Source organism: Ixodes scapularis, unplaced genomic scaffold (assembly GCF_016920785.2).
Source record: "Ixodes scapularis isolate PalLabHiFi unplaced genomic scaffold, ASM1692078v2 PGA_scaffold0__279_contigs__length_252992795, whole genome shotgun sequence".
Lineage (NCBI taxonomy): Eukaryota > Metazoa > Arthropoda > Arachnida > Ixodida > Ixodidae > Ixodes > Ixodes scapularis.
In genome coordinates, this window is record NW_024609835.1 from 59723825 (window position 1) to 59750170 (window position 26346).

At 42.8% G+C, this 26346-nt stretch overlaps 3 protein-coding genes across 4 annotated transcripts in view; 1 reads left to right on the forward strand and 2 right to left on the reverse strand.

The window, feature by feature from the left end:
- The window catches only part of LOC8028078 (diacylglycerol kinase 1), a 599538-nt gene that overhangs the window by 353977 nt on the left and 219215 nt on the right, over positions 1-26346 (forward strand). The window lies entirely within an intron of this gene.
- LOC121834813 (O-acyltransferase like protein-like) lies at positions 13075-17983 on the reverse strand. Its single transcript, XM_042288625.1, has 4 exons — positions 17615-17983; positions 15365-15554; positions 14384-14526; positions 13075-13368 (listed from the first exon to the last, which is right to left on the reverse strand). Exons 1-4 carry the CDS (start codon positions 17729-17731, stop codon positions 13159-13161), a joined length of 660 nt encoding a protein of 219 aa, XP_042144559.1. The 5' UTR covers positions 17732-17983; the 3' UTR covers positions 13075-13158.
- On the reverse strand, positions 19617-24224 carry LOC121836805. The gene is made up of 3 exons (XM_042292025.1): positions 24137-24224; positions 20316-20481; positions 19617-19736 (listed from the first exon to the last, which is right to left on the reverse strand). Exons 1-3 carry the CDS (start codon positions 24220-24222, stop codon positions 19617-19619), a joined length of 372 nt encoding a protein of 123 aa, XP_042147959.1. The 5' UTR covers positions 24223-24224.

Below are 26346 nucleotides of genomic sequence, written 5' to 3' on the forward strand. Positions count from 1 at the left end.
AGCTTACACGATACACAATAGAGAGTTTTAGCAGATCTTTTTGGTATGCCCGATAACGCTGTAGAGCCTGCTTTGATGCTGTGGCACGCACTTCTGGTGCAAATATTGTTCGGGCAAAAGACGATCTGGTAAAACTGTCATTGCACTGCTAGCCCAGCTCATATTAGACAGCCTAAGGTTGTATTTTTTTATTTGTTCTCTGTTTGGTATAGGTTCTGCTTCATGTTTTATTGTTTTATGCATTCGTTATGTCATTACAATTTCAGAATACGTTGCACTTGCATGCTAAAATGCAGTTGAAATCTCTCCCACCAAACACACACACAAACACACACACCCACACACACACTTTTCTTTTCCGATATTACCACCAAATCGAAACGAAGCAGAATGCCTTATCCGAGAGTGCCTAAATTATGTGATTCCCGCATAATGACATTAGGAAGAGCCAATCGTTGCAGCATATGGAAGGAGCTCAGCGCATGACGAGGCCCAAACTATGCGGAGCGCAAGTTCGTCTGCTTCCTTTGCAGGGGTTGCTGTGACGTCAGGACGACGCCGCGCTCTGATTGGCTTTAATTGAAAGGACAGTTGGTAGACCTCAAAGCTTGATGCATTAGGGTCTACCCACTATTTTTTTTTTTTTTTTCAATCAGCCAATGAGAGTTCAGCGTTCTGACATCATTGCAACCCCCGTGCAAGAGGCAGACGAACTATAGCGCTCTGCATGGGCTTACAGACAGCGGTCTGCGTAGTTGCACTGAGACTCACGCTTCAACGTGCTCAGTGTTGCAGCCCAAACTGTTTATATGCTTAAATATATTTTCTGCCTCGTTCTTCGGATAACCCCCTCCGGTGTTTGCAGCGAATGGGTCTATCTACCTCCGGCTTTGCGGGGAAGTAGATGATTTAGATTGGTAGTGACAAGGCCATCAAAATCTCTCGAAGCTTATTCTCACGTCTGTGACGTCACTTCCGTAACACGTCAAAATCGTGGCTTTATTATTTCGACGTCCCCCGTCAATGCAGACCTGCCAGCCCTGTTGTTGTGGCCGAAGTTTCGACAGTTTCGGCAGTTTCGTCGGTATCTTTCCGTTTAGTTTCTGATGCTCCTGTCGGTGTTGTGCTGACGTGTTGCAGGAGTCACGTGTCGCTGTGTCGCATGCATAAGGAGTTTCCGCCCTGCTTGGCACTGAAAATGTCTTATTCAGCGACCGTGTGCCCGATTGGCTATTTGATCAAACTGTGGTTGATCCTTTCGGACGTGAGACGCCCGGAGGGGATATTGTGAGCTCTTGCACATTATTTCGGCACGCGTCTCACTTAAAATATTGAGTTCATAACAAAGGCGAGCTGGATATCTCTCTATCTTGCCTGCACGCAACAAAAGTAAGTACGTACCCTACGTAACACTGAGCGTTTGGCAGGCTCCTTGTGCCTCCACGCCTCCACTACCGTGCGAGCGCGTCTTACGTACGATTGCAAAGTCTCGATTTGCATCTGGCTCCCGCTCTCTTTTCTAACCGCGTTTCGTGAGTTCGTTGTTTAGTTCAGATATTCGTTTTTGGTTCGTGCTTAACGAGTTGGTTATCTACTAAACCATCGGGATGTTAACTAAAATGTTGTGAATTCAAACATTGCCTCTGATGTCTCTTGACCGGTGCGAACGACCAACAAAGGTTCTGACTCGCCGAGCAAAAAAATTATCATATTGCAGCCTGCGCCGCGGCTGGACGACAGACGTGCAGTTTCCGACAGCAAATGTCATCAAATCAATGCAAATTTTATGACACGAGATTCAGGTCCTTTGTCTATATAAAATACGTGAAATAAATGACAAAAAACAACGGTGGCGCATTTTGTAATTTTTAGTGCAACCCAGCAAACGCCACGTGCGTCCTGATAGCTGACGTTGTACTTTGAGAAGATTTGTTCTTTGAATTCCCCTTCACTTATTGTTATAAAAATTGCAGCCGACTGCGTGACATTTATTTTCGGTAAATGCGTGTTGAAGCGCGACGCCGCCTGCTTCCAAGATATATATATATATACACACAACGCGGGCACTTCACACCATCGTACGTGGTCTCCGAGGAGGATATAAACGAAAATATGCAGATGAATGAACCGTACTTAATCCAATGAGTCAAAGAACTAAAGTTTTCAGGAACCCGCCGAAAGCCACAATAACGGCGGAGCCAGGATTCTGGCTCCGCCGTTATTTTGGCTTTCGGCGGGTGAACACTTTAATTCTTTGATTCATTGCATTAAGTACGGTTTATTCATCTGCATATTTTCGTTTGTATATATATATATATATATACCACCAATTTCTATCGTTTTTGTTTTCTTTTAATTCGCACTGCGCATCTCCAAAGTTATAAATATGAGACGTCAAATTAATGATAAATGTATTTTGACGGGGGATGTCGAAATGATTTTGAAAATATTTTCACGTCTTGAGGAAGTGGCGGTAGAGCCGTCAAAATAATATTTAACATAATGTGGAATTCCGACGTTGAAATATTCACAACCTTTTAGATTCCCTATTGTATACCGACTAGTCGCGCATGTACTGGGCAAATTTTCACGCTTACACATAACAGATAAGGAGCCGGAGACGTATGGACCGGCTTCTCGCTGTAATTAACATCGGATGTACGAGAACTTTTACCTGGTTATCTTTTTTGTTTGTGTGTGTGTGCGTGGGGGGGGGGGGGGGGGGGGGGAGAGGGGGGGAAAGGGGTTGTAGTTCCTACGCATGCTACTACCAACACAGTGGCATTGGCCTAGCGTCAGCTTGAAAGAAACATATCCGACAATACCCCGATCGGAAATGACGGACGTACTTGCCGCCGGTCATTTTTTCAAAGAATTAGATGTTTAGGACCCTTAAACTTAACTTGTAATACAGAACAGGAAAAACAAAATTCTTTGGCTATTTTAGCTGTACTAACGCATTCTCTTAACCGCAAACGTTTTCGCCTAAAAGCGACATTTTGAATAACAACTTTCTTATCTGGCGATACTGTACTAACAGTAGCTTCTCCGTAGGTATGGTTACAGAGTTGGAAAAGGGTTTAGTTAGCGTGTAACTTACGAATTTCGAACGCGGCGCATTTTAGGACGAGGATCAGGCAAAGCAAGTGGTACGCCAATACCATCTCCGTAGCTGCACTCGTGGCAAACCGGACGGGGCGACAGGCATGCACTGACTGGGGCTTGTGCTGAGGCCGCAGCTGTTCCACGCACCTCGGCCTTACGAATATACCACTATACTGAAGCGTGTATGGCACAGATTCGCTACGCTCGTTTGATGGCTCCCATGACTACGGTCGTGTGCCGACAAACAGCTTTACTTTTTAGTGGCGCGTTTGAAAGAATATTCACTCCGGATATTGCTGCTTTTTTGACGTTGAAGTGAGCATAGCATGCTGTATCTCAGATTATGTTTTTGTATTTTCTTCTCGCCCGAATATTCTGGGAAGTTTTAGCCTTGGACAACGATGACGAAAAAAAAACAAATGTTGTTGCAGTTAGGATAATTAAGTTAAGGAATTAACGTTAGCCATACATGCCGCAACCTCCAGATACCTATAAAACGAAGGACTTACGCACTACATGCGATATCTTTGTTGCAACTTTGCAACCGGATCTCAGATAAAATAAAAGTTATTGTGTTCTGTATATTTTTAAACAGCCGGAAGTTTGTCAGCCACTATGGTCGTCTGTTGCCTTAACTGTAGACGAGAAATTGTTGCAGTACGCGATCCAACTGCTAGCCTGGGGTCTGTAACGAGCATCTCGCAGTAGTGCTACAGGACCGTATGTCGCTGTGTGATGCTCATCTATGTCGAAACCGGCTAGGGTGGTCATTGAACCCAAATCCTCCGAGTTCTGCGGGGCGAGCTTTCACTCAATGCGCTCCCAGTATTGATGTGTTAATACACCCTGCGACCGACCCCTGTCCTCTTCCACACAGACACACAAAACACACACCCACACATAAATTATGTAGTTTCAAAGCCAATCAATAAATGGTGAATATTGGTTCCCACGTAGCACGCCAGAGAAGCGCCTTAGTTGGCGTAAGCTTGGGAATCCTAGAGGGCCTGTCTTGGACCCATTACGGTTTTTTCTATGGCGCTAGTATGTGCCAGAGTACACTTTTTTTCTTTCTTTTTTTTTTTTTTGGGGGGGGGGGGGGGAGGGAGAAGGGGGGAGGGGGGATTTTTCGGCTATTTTTTTGGCTCCGCAAATAAGTTTCAATGTGCCAACTTGAGCATAAGGTGCCGATGACAATCAAGCTACAGCAGCAAAGCCCAAATCGGGCTCCTGTTTGGCGATTGCGGCCCGAAATTGCCACGTGAAAAAAAAAAAAGAGAAGTGAAGCCTAACTCTTTGACATCTTTGGTGATTTGGACCCAATAGATGCCAAATGGCAGCAAACTACTTGCAGTGAAGCCTAACTTAGGCATTTGTTTGAGTCAAGCCAAAGACGGTCAAGTTTGGCAAGGGCAATATATATATTTAAATATATATGCCGCGCTTCCGCGAGAAAACCGAACCCCGTTTGTCGCACTGCAAAAATGAACTAGACATCGCGGCGAGCTCTAGCTTCGTCAGAACGTAGCCCCAGCCGTCGTTTTCGGCTTCTGGCGCCATGTCTTCTCTCCGGGACTTTCGAGGCCCCGCGTTTCCGACAAAAAACTAATTTTGACCCAAAGAACTGTGCTGCCTGGGTTACTTATTTTTCACAGTTTTGGGAGGTTTTCTTTTTCGTGTCAGCCGTCAGTGATATTCGTCTAGCTGCTTAGGTTGTAAAACTTCCCAAAACCGATGTAAAAAAATAACAAAATATTTAGTTCTTAAATGAAAGGGAAAAGACCCGGTAACGTTTCAAACTCATCCACAGCGTTATTTCACAAACATCTTTAATGTTCCCATTCTCAGCGTCGACAACACCCGTCAGAGAAGACACCCTTTGTTACACAATGTCGCAAAGTTTCTTGAGCTTTGTTGCGCCAGGGAACAAAGGCTGTTTTCTTTTCGTTACAATGAAATTCTCTTGTCACACTAATCTCGGACCTGGGTTGAAATTAGGTTAGTCGGCTGTCAGTCTATGCTTCACTACTCACCGAACAGACTATGGGCCTTCAGTATCTAGGAACGTTGTCTGAAGAAAATGACCGTCCGGCCAAATGTTCCGACAATAACGTTCCTCTTCTTCCTTGTTTTCTTTGCTTGGGACCTACTTACCTACCTTCTTTTGATTTCTCCTTTTCTTTAGATTTCGCTTCGCTCTCCCACGATATGTAATAAGCCGATCAGCATGCTAAGCGAAGTGGACTTCTTCGTTTTTCCGTCCACTTCTATCTGAGTAAAGTAGTATGCGCAAACACAAAGGGCGAACAGGAAAGAGCGGACCAAGAGAAGTGCATGTCTTTGTCCACTCATTCGTGTTCGTCCTCTGTGTCCGCGCATACAAGTTTACTCAGTACCATCAACCAACAGCAAGTCTTGCTATTCTATCTCCGCTTAGTTGTGTTCTTCCAGAACTACATCACGAGGTATGCCGTTTACCATGAAGTACGTCGTCCACTATTTCCTTCACCATTATTATCATCATCATTTATTAAACCTTAAAGGCCCTTGCGGGCATTACGCAAGGTGGGGGTACAAGATGTAGAACAATGTTATATAAAGCTGAAAAGCAAACTATTTACGTTTTTTTTTTGTTCGTTTTGTTTTAGTCAACTGTATTATTGGACACTCCCGCGTGTAAAATGCTTCTTTGTTGGCACTGAAAACTTTTTTGCCTCGTGATTCACATCGAAGGCTAGACGACGTGTACAGTCACGCCTCCTCACTATGGACACCTCCGTTCCCCAAGAAATCGTCCGTACTACGAGCTGTTTAAAATAGCGAGACAAAAATGAATGTATGTGAATGTTGTCTTGTTAATATAGATTTCGTTAATGTGAATTTCCCGCTATATGAAGAAAAATGTCGGAAACAGACTTGATAAGTACATACATTTCTATATCTTTATGATGGCCACCTCACGTTATGAACGCTCTTGGGGCGAACGGAGGTGTTCACATTACCGACGCACGACCACCCAGTTCATCCCCGAACATTTTGTTTATAGGTGCCCACGTTAACTGACTTTGTTTCAAAGACACATAGCGTAGTATAAATACGGGGAAACAATAGAACACATTATCCGACTTCGTGCATTGCTTTTTTTTCCCCATAAATATCAGTGACGTATTTTCTTTTATTATTCACGATGGCGATCGTTCGATGCTGACAACAGGACGACATCGGTATTCCGGCTGGAACACTCTCGGCCCGCGTTCGTGGTCTTCACGCGGGCCCGTCCCGAAGCATACCCCGAATTCCATGCGCCGACTGGGGAAGTACTGAAAGTTTCAGCAGCGGTCTAGAGGCAGATACGATGGGACAAAGCGCCCCTGATGATGATGATGATAATAAGGCTCGTAGCGCAGCTGTAATGGACGTTTGCATTAAACAGCGCCAGCTGTCTGATGCAACTTTAATCTGGCGACACAGCGCAGCAAGCTTGATAAAACATGAGTATATAAGTATGCCCAAAGCAGAGATCGGATGCACAAAACGGGGAAGTGGAATATTGTATTCAGTTTTACGGACGCATCCGAAAGTATAGTTCTTGTCTACCGTGCGTCACAACTTTGTAAAGACATATTACCTGCACTTCTTGGAAAATATGTTTGTTGTAATGACGGTCCGGGTCTGTGTGAAATAACGGTGTCTGTATTGAATGCTAGCAGAAAGCGTCAGCGGTAAGAGCCAAGAACGAAATTGTCGTTAGTATCGACACGCTTCTTAAATAAACGAATGTAGAAGCACCATGTTGCAGTGAGGTTACTCTGAGTCGAGCTGGTGTTACTAATGCTGAAAAATAAGGCAAACTGTATTTTTATGCAAATTCGATAAGTAACACTGTGAAGTACACTTCTAATTTTGATATAAAAAGTTTGCTAGGCCAAATATCTTTTCCGCAATAAAAAAGGTCCGCTTGTTGATTCTTGTTGTCATGGAGACAGTTACTTCGGCTTACTTTGGAATGTGCGATCACTCTGTGTTTAGAAAGAAAGAAAAAAATAACACTAAAGAATATATTTCTTTTTCTTTACAATTGCTTTTAATTACGCCTATTTCAGACTTGCTAACTTTCTCTCCTTACCTTCTTAGGAACTAAATATCGGAGCGCCGTTTGCTGTTTGTTACTAAGATATCAGAATAATGCATACGTTTGGAGGACGAATAAGGAATCTTAAGAATTTTAATATTCGGCATGAAGACACTGTTTTTTTTTTAATTTCTGTGTAACTTTTTTGACATTTGGAAGGAACCACAGCTGCGTTATCGCTTTTGTAATTTTTGTTTTGTTTTTGTTACAGAAAAATCTTTGACAAAGTCCACCTTCGCCACTGCATAGTTCTTCTTGAACGGAAGGAAGACAGCCGGAGTGGCCAAAATAGTTTTGTGCTACACATAGGGGAGGCAGTTTTGTCTATAAGGTTTGCTACACCCTTCGTAGGTTTCAGATATTGCCCTTTCAAATTACCAGCTGTTCAGCCTAATACAGTACTTCATCAACATCAGCGAAGTTCATAAGGGGGTTGAATAGATATAGATCAATTTACTGCTATATTGTTGGCAGAATGTCGGCAAAAGCCTTGCAGAGCTAGTACCTAAATGAAAATTATTGTTACAATCTGTGTTTATACGAGCTTGGATGTATATAAAAATACAACACCATCAACTGACACGTAATTTGATGCTACACGTTTTTCTTGAATATCACCTTTTTTCACTTTGAACACCGCTTTCTCAGAGTGTAATATGATGTTGCGGGACCTCTCCATTGCCTGGTATGTTTCCATTCAAGTTGTGTTTTTATTTGCTTAGCCTTTATTGGATGCTACAAATTTAACTGTCATCGCACATAGACAATGCATGGCTTCAGACATGAGCAGAAACACATAGTCGGAACAGCGGAGACTGTTATCATAAAACTCAAAGCCCGCCCTAGAAATTGGTGTCCGAGTCCCCAAAATAGTTACTGGTACACTATGACACACATCCAAACACTGGCATACACCAAGAGACTAACAACACCCAGCTCGCGTTAGCTTTACTTTGCGCTATGAACAGACTGGTAAATCATTCATATACAACGTGAACACAGCCCAGTTGGCAATTGAAGCTATTTTTAAATGACCTCCATAGTGCATACAGTTATTATCACATAGAATAATATATAAAATGTCAGTACAAATATTTCAACAGTAAACGTCATCCAGCGAGAAAAACAAACTTCAAAATTGTGTCGCACACTTTGCCTTCCCAATATATAGTTATTTTCTATTGCAATGGCCCCGCTATTGCAAGCCGTAGTTCGACAGCTTCGCGAGCGGGCCTGCCGCTGCACTGCATTGCGTTGCACCTCAGATGCAAGCGGAAGTAACTCCTGGCCAAGTCGAAGGCTGCACGGTCAGAATTCAATTTGGAGGGGCGTTGTCCGCTGGCTTACATCAAGCAGCGTCCTTGATCGGTTACTCTAAGCCACTCGCATAACGAGCTCGTTTCGTTCAATTGTTCGTATTAATGAGGAACAATCGTAAGCAGCAATCTCAACGCGGATTATTTCTATCAGTTCGTACAGCAACCAGAATGCACAGGACCACCCTAACAGCAGGACGTATTCTCCGTAGCCTTGCCAGGTGAGTTCCTTAGAATGCTGGCTGTTGTAGGAGTTCGATGGACTGTAAGAAGTCGGTTCTATTAAGTCGGTTCTATTAAATGTATATATAGATGGGCACATCCTAAAAACAAGTGTCTTCCAGATCTGTACAAGCAGCGGCAACTTTTTTTTTTTTTTTTAATTCATAGAAACTTCAGGACTGAACAAAGCCGTTACCAACCCATCGACGTTTATTTTTTGGCTTGGCGCAACGCGCCCGAAGTGTTTAAACGTTCACCTTCAGAAGTATGGGGAACTTCACTTGAACGCGTTCGGCTCGTAATTCGTATTAGCTAGTATTTATGATTCTCAGAGGTAGCAAGCTTCAGTGATAAGTCTGGTCCACGCTATTTTTGTTCCTTCTAACGACTGAAAAGATGTCAGAAGGAAAGTGTGGAGATCGGTGCGTCAATCTGAAATTTCACTGCAGCTCGTTAACCAATGCAGTAGTTCAGTCGATTGAGCTTAGCATTTAATATTAGAAGAAACATTCAGTGGAAGTCTGATGGCAGCTTTAGTGTGAAGGATTTGCCGATTCCCGCTAAGATATAACGACTGTACTTGTTACGGACGAGCTAAACCAGCACCAGCTAGAATATTTAACGCCGGCGCATTCGCATGTTGACGCCATCACTGTGCGAAATGGAGAGCAGACACAGACTGGGCACGAGTGCTGCATCAACATTCGGTTGGACCTCGTGTGCAATCAATGCATCGAAGGACGATCAGCGTCGAGCTCGGGACCAATCGCTAATTAGCGAAAGAATAGACTAAAATGTAATATTTAATTTTTTTTAAGTAGTAAAAATCAACATATGGCTTCATTGAGAAATTTGCTAAGCCTCTTCGGAAACCACTAAATTAACTCTTTTCAGAAAGACATTAGGCAGGCGCAGCATCTTAAGGCGTTCCATAAAAACGCTCAATTTGAACGGGTTTCTAGGTTTCGGTTTCTTACCGGAGCGCATCTCTGCAGCCGCGGTCCTGCTCCCCAGTGGCCGGCACGCCCAACACGGGTGCGCCGTACTTCTATCCATCCTACGAGGGAGGCGAGGGGGTGGCTTCGCGCCGCTGACCCCGGGAAGCAAGACAGCGGGTACAATGATGCGCTCCCACGCAAAACCGAAACCTAAAAACGCAACCAAAATTAGCGGGTTTTTTTTTTTTTTTTTTTTTTCAGAACGCCGTAAAATGTTTCTTCTACCTTATATATTACTCTAAAAAGAGTTGATTCAGTGGTTTTCGATTATGCTTAACAAGTTTCTTAGTAGAAGCATACGTTTATTTCCACTAATAAAAATTTATTATTATATTTTTGTTAATTATTTCGATAATTAATACGTTTTTGCAATCCTCGTCCGCCAAGGCTCCTATAGTTTCTTCCCGCAAAGAGTTTCTTTTTATCTCGAACAGCATTTGGGGAGATTTTTTAAAGCTTTCACAGAAACACCCAACATATATATGATCGTCTAGTCACCGACAACTTACGAAACGCCAGAGCGTGACTTACTATATTCACGTTTTTTTTATATGTGATTCGTTCTTCGGCGTGCTTTTCGATCCATGCCGCAACCTCATTAGCTCGAGAGCAGTATTAATCTGTCCGGGACTTGCTACGTCCTGCTTTTTCCTAGTTTGGCATTAACCGTATCTAAACAATTTTATCCTCATATTCGTCTTCACTGACCTTGAATAATAAAAAAAATATATATTATTGCACCCTCATCCGTCGCTCGATCCATTAAAGATATTTCTTGCGTTGCTTATGTTCGAAAAGTGCGAGTGTGTGCTATTCCGTAGTATTTATTTTTGTTGATTTTTGTTGTGGCGCACTATCCTATTGTTAAAACACGCGGTTTACGGGGTGAGGATGAAAATTGATAAAATTAAAAGACAATTAAATTTTAACTGACCCGCATTCGCAGTTTTCTCAGTGTATATTGAGTGCTCGCTTCGTGCGAAAGCGCCTTGATTTTGGGAAAGTGAAGAGCGGTTACCGGAGCCTATTATTACTGCATAGCATCGCTTAAACGTACTAAAAAATAACGCTGTAAAGTCACCGTGATCGTAACATTTTATTTACTTATTTTTTGGGGCTCGCAAATGTGAATTCCGTAGTTAGCTATGTTCTACGGGACAAGAAGGCAATTGTTCGTTCTTGGCGAGAACTTAAAATAACAATACCGTATTTTAAACAGTAAAGCCCGCTTGAAAAACATAAACCAATATAAAAAATTAATTACCCAGATTTTTTTTTTTATTTAGCTGTTCAATTTTGCGGCGCTAAAGACGCCAAAGCTTGACGCAGCAAGATCGGCGTCATACCGTTTGGTTTGCAAAGCCTTTTGCCTTTCTTTTGTGATACAATCCTGTGTCGTTAATATACGGACTCTGTTATACAGACAACGTAAACATTTTCGGGGACGAACTGGATAAATGCTCGTATTTTTGTCTCGTTATTATGGACAAGTCACACTATGGACGCTTTTTCGAGGGGAAGAGGAACGGAGGTGTCCACATTACCGAGACATCACTGTAGCAAGACGCAGACACGACGCAGAAAATACGCTGCGACGCGTTAATAAACTTAGAAACGAAGGTTTGATCCTGCTTTTTCTAATCCGTTTATTGCAGCGAAAGTGTCATAGGTAATCTAGGGTTTCCCCTACACTGCACGAAAATCGTTCCGACACCAATTCCATGCGACCATCGGGCAATAAAGACTAGGAGCGGCAATCATGAAGCGAGGAACGTGCTAAAAACCAATTACCTCCCCTCGTCCCATGAGATGTCAGAAGTTATCAACGTCCTTACGCTCGTGTTTACTTGATCTTGCTGTAAGGCGGAATGGCCTCAGTTACGGCCTCGCACCTGTCATAAGAGCCATTACAGCGGATTCCGGGTGTTTTCTGCGCAAGATACTGCTTACGAAACTTAATTGAACAAAAAAAGATTATTTTTTAAAGCAAACACAAAAACAAAAAAAAATGTTTTCTTTTTATTGTTGTTGTGTTTCGCGAGAAGAAGGAAGTTGTGAGTCCGTCCGGCCGTGCCGCGCAAAGCGAGCGAAGCCAAGCGAAGCCGGTGGCCCCGGAGTCCCGCCAAGAATTGCGCAACGAAGGGCGATTCATCGTGTCGTCTGCTTGAAAGACTTGTTTAAAAACATTACTCGCGTTAAAGAGCGAAGAACAGTTTGCGCTTTTCCCTTTTCCCCCGCTTCCTCCTTTGGCCCCTTCTACCCGGTCTACCGTTGCCTGTTTCCTCCTCCCCCATGGTGAGGAGGATCTTCTGCCTTGCAGAATCTCGAGCCTGGTCGTCGGCCTTTAAGGGCGATTCACGCATTTGCCCGAGTCCTATTGAGTGCGACTGCAGCGGCTTGGGACGACGGGTTGCTATGGCAAGAACTGCGTTTGCTCCAACGAAACGGGGTAAAACCGGTTTTGTTGGAACCGAGGGTCGGACACGACGCAAGTGTGTTTGAATTGCGCTTTATACGAAGCCCCACTTCGGCAGTATCCAGTTCCTACGCGTAATGTTCGATGGTTTAGAAGCTTCCACCGTGCTTACCCACTTACTTCACGGATCACTAGTAGCAGTCGTCAGTGGCATCTACGATGCCAACCACGAGGGCTATGAGAATTAACCACGGCGCACATCCGCCCTCAGGTACTTGACGGCACCATTCCACCCGCATTGCGCGACCATGCTACTGCTATCGCTAACGTTTCTTCGCGCATTGTAGGCGAGAAATACGACCCCTTTAATAACGTTTTACACTATGATAAAATAATGCATAACTTAGCTTGAGTCCATATCAGTATCTTAATGTAGCGCATAGAGAAAAAAATTGAATCGCTTGCCGTTATTTTATAACACAGTCCCTGAGGTGAAATCTTTCATCTTGAGCAATGATGATTATGGCCTAAGATAGCACTTGGCTTGGACAAAATATTTTTTTAACAGAATCATTCATATTTTGAAGCCCAACTTAGTGAACCTTTCTTCGAACATGCGCGCCATCTATAGGAGCAGCTGCGCCGATCATCGGAATTCACCATTGTGTGGGCACGTACTCTGAGTATCTATTGATGCTCAAAGTACGCTCTGGTTGTGTTAGTATTGTTTTTAAATCTCGTTCGCCAAACTTCGCTCCAAGAACGTTCCCCTGTGTACGGACACGAATGCGCAAATATCTGATCATGTACACAACATTGGAGAAAGAGAGCGCGCGCACGAAAAAATGCCGAATTGAGAGAGAGACGCGTTCGTGTGGTAAAAACACTTTTATTGTTAGTACTCTCGACAATGCGGGCGAACTTATGCAGAAATCGAAAAACTTTACCGTTATTTGTTTATATCTTTAATTATGAGGCTTTCGAGCGTTCAGTGAAAGGTCTGGCCGATCCTGTTGTTCCTTGACTTGCGGGATCGGCGCGACGCCAGCGCTGCGGCAAAAACCGAGGCAGCATTTCTTCGACAACGGTGCTCATCAGGACAATGGGCTTCTCCAAAAATGCGTGCAGCAAAATTGACGCCGCGAACGAAGCGGCGAAGTTGCCGGCCACTAACGTCATCTGTGGAACAAGCATTTGTTTGAGATATGCGCCAATCTAAGTGCAGCTGTTCACACAACGCAGTAGTAGTAGCAAAACAATCAGTCGAGGTTTTTAGTTAAGCTAAGTTTGGAAGCGCGCACGTTTCATGGGGCAAGTTATGGTAGGGCTGTTGTAGTACCAGATTGGACCATCTCAACTGAACAACTGTTTATTACAGGTACACACTGAAAGTTACATTGCTATAAAGGCAATTTCGAGCAGAAGACGGGTTAGTTGCGTCCTGCCTTTAGCAGAGCCCAACACAAAGAGCGCTGAGCCACACCCTGGCAACCCAGAGATTCCCCCGTTTCTCTCTCTCCTGGTCATAAAGAGCATCACGTCAACCACGTAATCTAAAAACACTCTCCGAAAGGCTCCCCGTCCCTGGGTCGGGTTTCCAAACTCCGTCGCACCATCGCCCCGGCCCAAGGGATTTGTGGTATATGAGCCAGTAGACCGAGGTGGCGCTTGAAACTCTATCCGCAATAAGGACTGCGTGTCTCTCTTGCCTCACATTGTACACTGAGTGGGACCTGATTGGCTTAGTTGGAGAAGTAATCTCACGGCAGCCCCAATCGTGCGAATGGAACTCACGCGAATGAGGGAAAAAACGGAACTGTACCAGAGCTCGCAATATTCTGGAGCTGCACGTTGTGTCTTTTGACATACGAGTGATTATGAGATTGTTCTATACTGTTGGTTTTCTCATCAGGCTTTACGAGCCTTCATAATATGTCACCACCTGGTAAAATTATCTTCATAGGTTGAGTAGAAATATGACTTCGAAATTCACTATTAGATTGTTTATACCTCTGATCATACTTGAAGATAAAAAAAAACGCATTGTAAATGACCGCTTAAGCATTAAAAATATATCTATATATATGAAAGACTATTTACCCTGGAGACTTCTGAATTATTATATCTAAAAAAAATATACGTTGGTCATGTATTAGCATAAACCTAAGTAAATAAATAACTTCAATAATCTTACCAAGAAAAAATAACCTTCGTTGATCCTATTTCGGAAGTTCAGCCATTGGTAGAACAGAATGAAGTCATGAATCATGTAGGACCCAAAAGAGAGCCGGCTCAATGGAACCCAGGCCGGCCAAGACAAGATATTATTGATGAACCCTGAAAAAAAATAAACCCTGGTCCACAAATGAGCTGCCACTCTCAGAAATGCTTTCTTTTGATCGTTATTAATGCAACAGAATATGCGAATCTAATTATTAGTCACACCAAATATATGCCATATGACATGAACTCTAACATGTGGTGGATGACACCTTGGTCATAACAACAACTTATCAAATCTTCCAACGTTCGAATGTCTGAAATAACATTTTTGACATTTTTATGTTCCACTTTATCCGCCTGTTTAATTTCAGAGGCGCGCGTTTCAGCGTCTTCCCAGTTGCGACAAAAACACCACAGAGCTACTCGTACTGTAAGGGCGTACGTACATTCCCACTCAAGTGAGTCATAATAAATCACTGTATGCGGCACGCGTGACAAGAGCAATGCCGTTTTACAAAATAATATTTCTCGTGATATAGCCTGATGCGCATAACAAACATAACGCCAGGTAACCCGTTTCTGTTCTTTACTCGCATTGACAACGTCAGGAGCCTTTAACCAAGCCAAACATGAGCCTCAGTCGCTGACCCTTTTACCTTTTTGCTTATTAACTGACCAGAAGACCTATTAATTTCTGTCCATCGTGTCAAAAATACTAATCGTAGTCTTGAAAACCTTGTCCACCAACATTCTCTTCTTAATTCATTACCCATCTCGTTAAGACGGGCGAAATTTTTGTGCCGTCGAGAATGGCCTTCTTGAAGTTTGCTGAACATTTTCACCGAAGTTCCCGGATTTACGACTGCTGTTCGCCCACCCTCCGGCACCAAATTACTTTCTAAACGTTTCTTTCATCCGCTGGCACATTCTGAAAATGACGAAGCCGGTCTACCAGCCCTGCCGGTGACGCAGGCGAACATGATCCAGCAAAGTCCAGCGCTGAAAAGTGCTCGATGCGTGGCCTTGTAAAAGGCGGCGACCCAAGGACTAGGTGCTTCCGCGCCGGAGTTCCACAGGATGGATCCGAACAGGACGCCCGACATGCACAGCAGGGAAGCCACCCACAGCAAGACTTGCTTTGCCTTTTACGCGGAAATAGAAGAATTGACTTGAATTGAAGTTTATTTGAGTTTCCATGGGGCCAAGCCGGTATGCGGTTTTACCGAGAAAACAGGCATTTCGGCCTGACTGGAACCGTTAACTCCCATAGTTTGCAGCAAGTGCACAGAATTCTAGAAACAAACCTAGACACCAAGAAAATAAAAACACATTTGGCGCATTCATGCTTGCTAAATATACACTCTAAGAAAGGTTAAAATGTCAACACATGCTCGACAAAAAGTCATAGCCACTGTCTTGCATCCTTGAAAAAAACATAAGACATGGAGGATTAATCCCACAATCACTGGGAATAATGTCACATACAAAAGGTAAGTTCTAATTTCACAACACAGATTCGATGTATCAAAGAGGCCCAAAAAGCACTGGTTACATTATAGGGGCGCAAGAAATCTGTTTGGATACGCGGACAGAAAGTCAATAATAAATATTTTTAAAAATTAATAAGAGTTACGTGCCTATTTACCCTTTCTGTGCTTTGCCTCGTTTACTCCGTTATAAATATATCATGTACCGTACTTTCCCGACTATAGTCGACAAATAAGTTCGAACCCACTGCGTAGCCCACGACTGGTGCATATTCCGCACGTAAAACAATTCGCTTACGCAGCCCACCTTAAAAAAAAAAAAAATTCCAACTTTACTTGAGCACACAAACGACATACTATTCCAAATACGGCTCACTATAAGTTCTGCGCTGTTCATAAATAACGTTTAGACTCGTCCACTTTCTCCTAAAGAGTGACAAATAATGGCGAGCTTTTATTGCCACCAAACAAACAGAAATCTAAAAAGGTTTTATTAATTTTTGACTTTATTTTATTGGCGCTTGATTTTTTTAGGGCGAAACATCATATCCGCTGTCGCCGCGCAGACAGATGTCCTGCCGTATTGAGGTATAAATGTCCAACTCGTGATTCGCTATATATATACTCCGTTGCACATTAATGCTGCGTTTGCACTAGCAAATTTGAGGGCGGATCCGCACCGGCACGGAATGGACTTTTTAGCCGGGCGACGAAATCCGCTCGTCGCTGGCGGAAAATCCGGATCGGCCCGGGACCCACGCATATCCAGATTCTCCGCCGGCGACGAGTCGATTTCGCCAGCCGGCTTCAAAATCCGCTCGCCGCCCGGGGCAGATCCGCCCATGAATCCGCAAGTGTAAACGCACCGTATAAGACCAACCGCAGCCAACGCTATACGACTCCACCGAGCCAATCAAGAAGAGCTGAAAATGCCTCTTCATGGCGCTCGTCGTCTTTGTCCCTCGGCTACCACCGGTTAAACCAATCACGCACGCTGAAAGCGCCATGATCCTTTTTTTCTGTGCCTGATGGATTTAGCCGGTGAAATTATAAACACATGGAGAGAGCGACGATCGCCATGACGACACAGCTTTGGTGCAGCTTGATTGGTGCCAATGGATCGTAGCGTAGACTACGGTCGTACTTCTAGTGAAATGCAGTATGCGCGCTGTGCAAGTTGGTCTGCTTCTTGAGCAAGGGTTGCGGTGACGTCAGGACGCCGAGTTCTGAATGGCTCTGATTGGAAGGATAGTGCGTGGACCTCAATGGTAGCTAGGACTACCCACTATCTTTCCAGAACGCCATAGATTGGCGTTCTGATGTCATCGCGACCTCTTCGCAAGAAGCGGACAAACTTGCGCTCCGCATTGGTTTCCTTCGCATATCGATCATTGGTTCTACATGTGCTCGGCAATGAGGAACACGCGCCATGGCCACGTCCGTGAACAGTGCGCGCCTAATGAACTGAGTAAATATGGTACCTGGCCTGCTATACCCTTTTGTGTTCTTCCTGCGTACTTGAGGCTGGTTCGGGCCTTTTAATTTAAAGTATTACAGTCTTCGCCGTGTGCCCTCGCGACTGCCTACCACGAGGTGCTGCTACGAATCGCTGTGGCAACTCGGGGCCATACAACGATTCGTAGTAGAACGCAACGTAACGCGGCGTAGTCAGCGCAAATATCTGAGCCAGAGAATCGCTGAGGAACAGAGCTTACTTTGCCTATATTGTCGGTTCCGTACTTTGAGTGGTAAAACGCTGCCAAGATCCCGAGGCAGTAACTGACGAAGTGGACGTAAGGCGTGTAGTACAAGCTGGCAGGGTCGTTTCCCATCTCGGACCTGCGCTGGAAAAAGCGTCCTTGTATACTTTTGTCATTCACTGAGTAGCGTTTGCCTATACTGCGTCTGCTGACAGTACGACAGGACTGCGAGTTACCGTAGCCGTCAAGTATTACGTAACGTAATTGCCGTGGTAACTCAAAATCGTATCTCCAGGCACTGTCCTCAAAACGTAGTCAAACATACTCTACCGCTACTGAATGAGTATCTGCGCCTGGCGACCGCTAATCGTCTATTGTTATGGGCACTTTTCTGACAGCTGCGCGTGGACATAACTATACGCGGTATGCGCTGACGTCACATCAGTTGTCACTGTAATGGCCTTGCTGCTGAGCACTCCTGCTGGAGCTTACATATTGTACCATCGAATAAGTTTTTCTTGACAAGAAAAAGTAAAACGACCACCAGGGTGATGCGATCACGTCACTCGCAAGCCATGTTTAACTGCGTTTCACTTTCATATCTTGTTCATTGTTGTCCGTCTTACTATGCCATTACGATCAAACGACGGCTGACGAGGACACCCGTGATAAGTGGTGGCAAGGACATCATTGTGCATTTTCTGACAACACATTGGTCTTGTTAGGGACTATATGGGTTCGTAATCGCCAATGAGGTGAAAAGCAATGTTTTTTATTTTGTTTTTTATCGTTAAGCACTTGTTTGTTCTGGTATGAAGAATATGAAGAAAAAGTATGTCTCTTACGGAAGTACGGGCGTGAAGTAGAACGTGCCAGCATTAAGGTTGTTTAGTTTCGTGACCAGAAAAATGGTGCACATACTGGCCAATAGCAGGGCAACCAGAAGACGCGCTTGGCCTGTTCTTTGATCAGGGTAAATAAAAAGAAAAAAGAAACATGTTGGTCAATGCTGGAGTCGCCCCCATATCGTACGTTCTCTTAATTAAACTTTGACATTTCAGTTTTTCTATACACAATAAAGGTGACACAAATGCATCAGTTATTTTATGAGAGACAAGTGAGCTTGAGAATGATCTTGCAGAAGAACGAAACAGAAGCACAAAGTATAAACAGTGTGTCGAGGGTGGCAAGAATTTCAGACGTTTATTGGAACTTACTTTTAACTACTGCCACTGCTGCTACTGCTAGTACTACAACTACTATCAGTCCTCCTGCTCTTCCTCCTCTTCTCCTCCTACTGACACTTAACAATAACAATAACAATAATAATAATAATGAGCCTTCGTTGGTAATAAGCATCGTGTCCATTCAACCCACGTTGGATGGACTAAGTTACAATTCAGCTTTATGCAGAGAGTTTTTTGTTTTAATCTGTGAGGGTTTTGTCGAAAATGATGGCATTCTAAGGGAGAATACGTTATCGAGCTCTCCCCCTCCCGCCCTTTTGGGCATATTTTGACGGGACGTAACGTCACTGAACATCATGACGTCATGCGACTTTGTGACATAGTGGCACCAACCACTGTACCTCGGGACGACATGGTGGCACAAACCACGTGGCCCATTGCGGTAGAAATCACGTGACCGTCGTACGTATTTCATATACGACCATTTTGTTGGGTAAGTATGACCAAAGTGCTGCAGTTTGTTTGCTAAGCGTACGAATGTTCAAGTAAAAATATTATCTTGCATTTTAGTTTGACGTAACTATCGCACAAATGTTACTTCATTTTACTGCAATTGATGTAACGGTCATATTTTAATAAAGTCTAAGAAGAGTTATTAGCTGCGTTTTTTATATCTTATGTTGTTCCCAAGACCAAACAGAAGAGCGCTGCTCTTCAGCCAGTTTTGGGGAGGATTTATGTCGAACTACGCTCGCTGTATTGAATTGAGCGCAAAGCGATAATGAACTTGAACTGAGTAATACTAAAAGAATACATCTTATTGCGTTTGTTTATAAAAAAGCTAAGCTCTTCATTAAATTTTCCGAATACCTTTTCAGTCGGAGGACGAAGTAGAGAGAAAAAACGAACAACTGGAAGTCCACTGCGCTGTACCAATGCTGGGGACTTTGCTGAATCAAAAAAAAAAAAAAAAAAAAAACGAATGCAGTTGCAATCATCATAACACTTCCTTATAAGAGTGTAGAAGACATTTGGCATACTATACATTTGTTTTGATAACGTTCATTATTAACACTACATCTGTCAAGCTTCTTATTCCTGATTCTTAATTACGTGCCTCGCAGTAGTCTAAATTTTATTTCTGTATGTACGCTACGAAGAATGCTTGATAAGAGCATCACGTGAAACTGAATTTCAAATCATTTCACTTCCGTTCCGAAACTTCAAAGTTATATTACACCTAATCGAGGATATTTTGTATATTTTTTATAAAATTTTATTTGGCGTAGCAAATGCAAAGGTAAAGAAATATATATACAATTATGCTTTTACTACTTTGATTGCCTGATTTCAGGCACCGATTTGCAGATATTCGTAACACTGCACATAATAGAGTCGCCTAATAATTTAACAAAATACGAACATTTTGCTACTCGACGATATCGGGCCCTGTGACTAAGGGAAGTAAGGAACATTTTATTACTCGACGATATCGGGCCCTGTGACTAAGGGAAGTAAGAAGTACTTACAATGTCGTCTAAATGCAGGTTGTTAAAAGTCCCCATGATGTAGTGAGGCCAGTGTTTCGTGAAGGCTCCTGCTCTCATCTCTGCTTCTTTCGACCACTGCGGCCCGTGCCCGGAAACCGGCACGAGCTGGTGAAGGCAGTGGATCGCCCAGAGCAGAGGAAACAGCCTGGGTATTTCACGGGTAGTTCTTTATGTACGAAAGCTCAGGCCGAATATATTAGTTCTAACCACGCTACATACGCAACAGTGCTTAAACTGTGAGCAGGAAGAACAGACGTTAAAACTCTGACAAACATTATAAACCGGTTTCTCACCACCGTTAGTGATAGATATCTCGTTGACGTAAAATCTGCGTCGCTTGCTTGCACTGCTAAAAAGTTTAGTCTAGTATTTCTTTTATTCTTTTTTGGCGAGATAGGAGACAATTAAAGAAGATGTGCAAGAACAAAATTTTAGGGGAACGTAATCAATACAAAACGTGCTTCATTACTTTATTTTATTATTGAACTCATTTTGGAAACTGAGAGGCTTGTGAGGTGCATAGAAAGCTTAAAAAAACTGTTTTATTGTAAATAGCCGGCACGTGTATTTCTGCCGATAGCCTGACTCTATCAGAAGAAAGCTCACTAAATCACCAGGCGCAGACCATATTCTGATAGTAGCACGCAGTCTACATCGGGGTAACGCTGCGCGAATGCTCATCAAGAAACACTTGATACAAAGCTACACCCTTGCATCTGTAAGCCCTCGCTAACTCCGTGTATCGCCTGTAAGCTGCAGTATGCATTGGTAGGGAATCCAGTATACTTGGTTTTCCGCGCACTCCATACTCAAAGAAACGCGCGGGAAATGTTTGTGGGGAACGAGATTTTGATACAGCCTGGAATATTTTAATAAAATGATGGATAGTGACTCGAAAAGTTTTGACTCAGAATTGCATTTTTACAGAAGATCACTCAGATTTCGCGAACGTCTCTAAGCGAGCAGCGGAAAAGAATGAGTAGAAGACATGGCGATACCGCAATGCTTCAAAAAGACGTGACCAGCTACTGAAAGCTACATTAAGAAAAAATAAATAAAAAGAAGCGACTGCAAAGAAGGATACGTCGACACTTTGAAACTAATGCGGTGACTGCCAGGAAGGCCGAGACTGGACGTCATCGTTCACTTTCGTTTTTCATAAACCACAACTTATCCCCAGCATTCCTGTCTCCTTGCGCCCTCTCTTGGCTATTCTCAGCAAAACGCAGTAAAATGATAATTTTAGCCAAACTACTGCAGAAATCCTTAAGTTTCCGGGATATCTATAGAGGGCACTAATGCACTCTTATTTAATACCTACTTGAACTGGATTGTGTACTTTTTATTCCTGGGCCCGATATAATATTGTTGCATTGGGTCCTATGGGTTATTTTGACACAATTTTAAATTTCTTCTCACTGAAATGAAAAATCATAAAGTTCCCGAGGAATATAATAGCTGCCGACTCATAGCACACACCGCAATTAAAATTTGTGTATTTTAATGAATACTTTTTATTCCTCGAGACTTTCAAAATCGGCCCACTTCTTGCCCCTGTAAAGTTAGCACTCCGCCGTGCACCAAGAAGCTTGCGACCAAGCTACCTTTACATAGGCTTATCGAAAAAAAGATTTGCACATTGCGTTTGTGACAGAATATTGATTAAGAATGCGGCGATTATAATACGACTATATAATAATTAGATGTTTACAATCAAAATTTGTTCCCTGGATTTCAAATATAAGCAATTCTTATGTAGGGTCAGAAACACTTGCACTGTATATATTTTGCTTTGAATTTGCCTATCTACGTAAAGTTTTAGCTCGGTTACAGACACAAACTGAACAAAATTCTTTCAGGCGTGTATAACTAGAAATAACTAGAAATATAACTAGAACGGCGCGCCGCTGGCCGTTCGATTGTGTCTTTTAATTTATGTTATTTTATCTATGCATATATACGCGTATAAATAAAGAACACAAAAACGACGACGTTGAGAGGATGACACACCGGGCGACGGCGGTGCCTCAATCTGAGCCCTGGTTCCTCGAAAGCGGCAGCTTCTACTTTGACTGGGCTATCTCCTTGGAGCCTGATGCTTCGACCCCAGTGGACCCCAGTGAGCAACAGCGCCATCATGTTCCTGGGGCTCCTTCATGCACCGATTGAACGTCGTGCCGGATCCCCATGACGCGCTGTTAACCCGCCCAACCCACCTCCACGAAATCTGGACATCTGCGAATCGGGCTGTCATCCTCCCCAATACCAACAATCCATGTCGTCGTCATCATCCATGTATATACTCATCACATTATCATGCTCACTAGACGCGGCACCGCGGGCCTCCATGGTGCGGCGGCTCCCAGAGCCAAATAAATAAAGACTAAAAACTGAGGACTAAAGACAAAATGCTTTGCTGACCAACAGCCGTTAGCGCCTTAAAAGAAAAAACAATAGTGTTTCCTCGTTTACAGTATACAAATTCCAAAACTACACCATACTAGTGGCGCACATCACTGAGATAACATACGCAATGCAGAAAATAACAGATTGTCTCTTGAACGTAAAACGGCAAAATACACGTAATTTGGAAGATTTTTTGTTTCTAAAAGCCAAATTCAGAAACCTAAACTAAACTAATGTTTGCTGAAACTCGGGGTAGATCGTGTGCATCGTTTCGAAAAAGTATCGAACGAAAACACCATTCAACACATTTGGCGTTGTTTCACACCTTGAGACACTGGCTTGCACTAGCGCACCGACCGCTGGCGTAGCATAGCGCGTAGTCGTGAAATGTCTGCGACTGATGATGATGATAGCTTACTTGCCAAAAAAAGACTCGGCGCGGACCTCTCTTCCGGGCAGGGCTGGATTTGGCGCTGTAGGCGTTCTGTCTCATGCAAATGAGCGCAGTGGAATGTATTCCCCCTAGTGAAGTATTTAGCCAGATGGAAACGGTGAAAATGGTGGGAGGCCGGAGAGATGGACAGGAGAGGAGGTTCAGATAGCGTTTGCGCGCTCCGAATTCTCCGTTTATCTTGCTCTAGGGTCCCTACATGTCTGTCTGTCTGAGGGTGAAGACATCCATTGTTGCCCTGAATGTGCCAGCGCGGGACACTCTCGCGCACTCGGTGCGTGACTTGGGCGGTAAAATGGCGTCTATGCATTAGTCAAAGCTACGCGCTCGAGCTGAGCGACACCATATTGCGCGCGCTTCAAAATGCATAAAACAACGATTGGTCGAAAAAATGGCTGAGATGTCACCGCTCAAGCAAAAGCGCGCGTGTGTATGAAGGCACTCTATCTTGCTCAAGGTTGATAGGCGACGTGTCGTGAGAATCGAGAACTAAAACAGCGTGTCTCGGAAAGCTGGCTATATGATTTTTCATATAAATGTTTAATGGAATTTTTTTTTTACTTGTTTTTTTTTTTTTGCCTCAAAACAGAAAGATTCAGATTTGAGAGAAAACGTAACACTCAGCAGGTTTGTGATAATAGGGTAGTACTAGTACTAAATGCACGTCGCAGAGCTAGTACCTCATAGTGGAATAAGATCAGTTGCTCCTAATTTTCCAGGAGGGTTGCTCGGCTAACAACGTTAAGGATAACCTCACCTTCATTCGTTTGATATAGCAGCCATACACTTTCAATGGAACGAAACATCAACGAAACCGTTTCATTGTGTAAGTAAAAAGAAAACAAGTTTGATGAAGCTTGTTGACATTTTACTAAACTCAGAGCACGAGCTCATGTCAATTAAAGAGAACAAAAAACTAAACGGTAGGTGGTACTGGTCTTACCTTAGATATCTATGAAGAGCAATATTGAAGATGCTGGTGTGGCCGCGGTCCTTCTCCCATCTTTTCGAGAAAGTGACCCACATCATAAATCCCCTGAAAACAACCGACATAAAAAATCCGAAAATAAATTACACGAAACGTTCTAGCCTTCTTAATACCTGTCTAAACAACATTTCTGACTACTCATTCGTGGCACGACGTTTAGGGCTATTACAGAATTACCGCAGTTCGCATGCTTACATTCGCAAACCTATGACGCACTTTTCGAACTGTTAGACAGACGAGGCTATACAACTTTTAGCCGTTCGACTAAGCATATATGTTAGTGATGAAAAACTATCGAAAAATTGACTATCGACACTATCGATAGTTTTCTTCCAAAACTATCGATAATATCGGAAAGGATCGGTAGTACCATAAATAGTATTACCAATAGTTGACTATCGATAGTGTTATCGATAGTGCAATCGATAGTGTTATCAGTAGTACTATCGACAGTTGGCTTTTTGTCGACAATGGGTACTATCAAAAGTCAGCTTTCTGAAAACTACCGAGCATTGCGAAAATGCAAGTACCACCCAAAAAGGGAATGACGACGGATATGTAGGGCAAACATGTCGTGGTTTTGGGAAGAAACATGAAATTGAAAGCTTTTATTGCATTCTCACACATTAAAGTGACAGGCAAAAGAGAAATGGCGTTTTTGCTAGTTGTCCTGTGAAGATGTTTTGTATATTAATGGGGTTAGATATCAGGCTTCACACTTTAGTATGCTTATATTTGTTAAACTAAAGAGTATATTCAGTATTTGTTTTCTTTTGACCTAGGGAAAACATTCGCTGCAGACATTTAGCATCAGGGTTTTCACAAGTTTTTTTCACGCTTGTGTTTTCTTTATTACTCAATTGTCACATTTTACTTTGCACAGCTATGAGCACTGATAGGTGAAAATAAGCACTCTGCTGAAGATAAGATTTTTGTTTTTTTACTGTTGATGACCATTCATAGCGGATTCCCGAAAATATGGAATAAACTGTTGACAAAAATTAGTAGTCACTTTTGTTCGGTTCTATATTTTGTCAGATTATAATAACGTTGGCTGGGAAAGGATTTACCTGTTGATAGAAAACTAAACTTCAAAATACAGAAGCCGTCACATTATTTTTGAATACATATTTTCGCATCAATAAATGCAACAGAGATTTTGTTGTGGAGACTTCAAATTTATCATTTCCAGATTAAAAGCTTATACAAAGTCAACAGAGTTCTTTAAATACAATAAGTCTGGGGACGTAACGTTAACTGAATCAAAAATGAAATATAAAAACGAAAATTTCCTATGATCCAAGTAAAGATATTGCTGGCAATGAGGCAGTATTTCAGTAAATGGCTTGAGAATCCGAAAGGCAATATTGTTTCCTTTCTTTCTCGCAATCAGTTTGGTTCGAAAAAAAAACACCACAATTATCTTTTCATCCGGGTAAAGTCATGCCCCCATCCTTGCGCATTCGATCGCCATCGCTAGCATCACACCCAAGCAGGGTTTCGGATTCATGCAACACGTAGTTTACTTATCAGGGGCGACAGGGATTTCCATTTTTCTGATTAGGCTCTGCCTACAAAGGCAAGTGTTACACCCCTGAAAGCAATCTAAAACAGCGAAACAAATTTCGACAATCTATGAAGTTGATCTTTTTATTCATAATATTTTAATAATATGGCATCGATATTTTTAATAGTTTATTTTTAATGGTTTCTAAGGAGGATTTCTACCGCTTTCTGAGTATTTTCCATTAGATGTGAGATTATTCCTCGATAATTATGCGGAAGTCCCTAATTGCAGTTGCGTTTTTCTTTGAGCTACACGACGTTTCCTGTATAGACAAAGGACTTTCTTTGACAGCTAATAAACCATTATCGACAGCTTCGCGACAGTTGGCTATCAGTAGCTTTTCGAAAATCTACTATAAACAGTTTCACATTTTTAGCTATTGGTGGTATGCTATCGAGTTTCATGATAGCCGACTACTGAAAGTACTACCTATAGTTTTAAGATAGTCAACTTACCATCAAAGTTTTACGATAGTCGACTATCGATAGTATAATATCAAAGTTTTACGATAGTATACTATCAATAATACTACTATCAATAGTATATCGATATTTTTACGATAGTCGACTGTCGATAACACTATCGTAGCTTTTTTACT

Bases quoted from the DNA above. Each gene is read 5' to 3' on its own strand.
- LOC121834813 (XM_042288625.1), bottom strand. From the start codon at position 17,731: ATGGGAAACGACCCTGCCAGCTTGTACTACACGCCTTACGTCCACTTC. The intron at 15,555-17,614 runs GTAAGCTCTGTT...TCCGCGTAAAAG, and splicing joins GAACCGACAATATAGGCAAA to GCAAAGCAAGTCTTGCTGTG. The intron at 14,527-15,364 runs GTAGACCGGCTT...ATTTTTTTTCAG, and splicing joins CTGCGTCACCGGCAGGGCTG to GGTTCATCAATAATATCTTG.
- LOC121836805 (XM_042292025.1), bottom strand. From the start codon at position 24,222: ATGATGTGGGTCACTTTCTCGAAAAGATGGGAGAAGGACCGCGGCCAC. The intron at 20,482-24,136 runs GTAAGACCAGTA...TGAAATACCCAG, and splicing joins GCTCTTCATAGATATCTAAG to GCTGTTTCCTCTGCTCTGGG. The intron at 19,737-20,315 runs GTAAGTACTTCT...TTTTTGATTCAG, and splicing joins ACCTGCATTTAGACGACATT to CAAAGTCCCCAGCATTGGTA.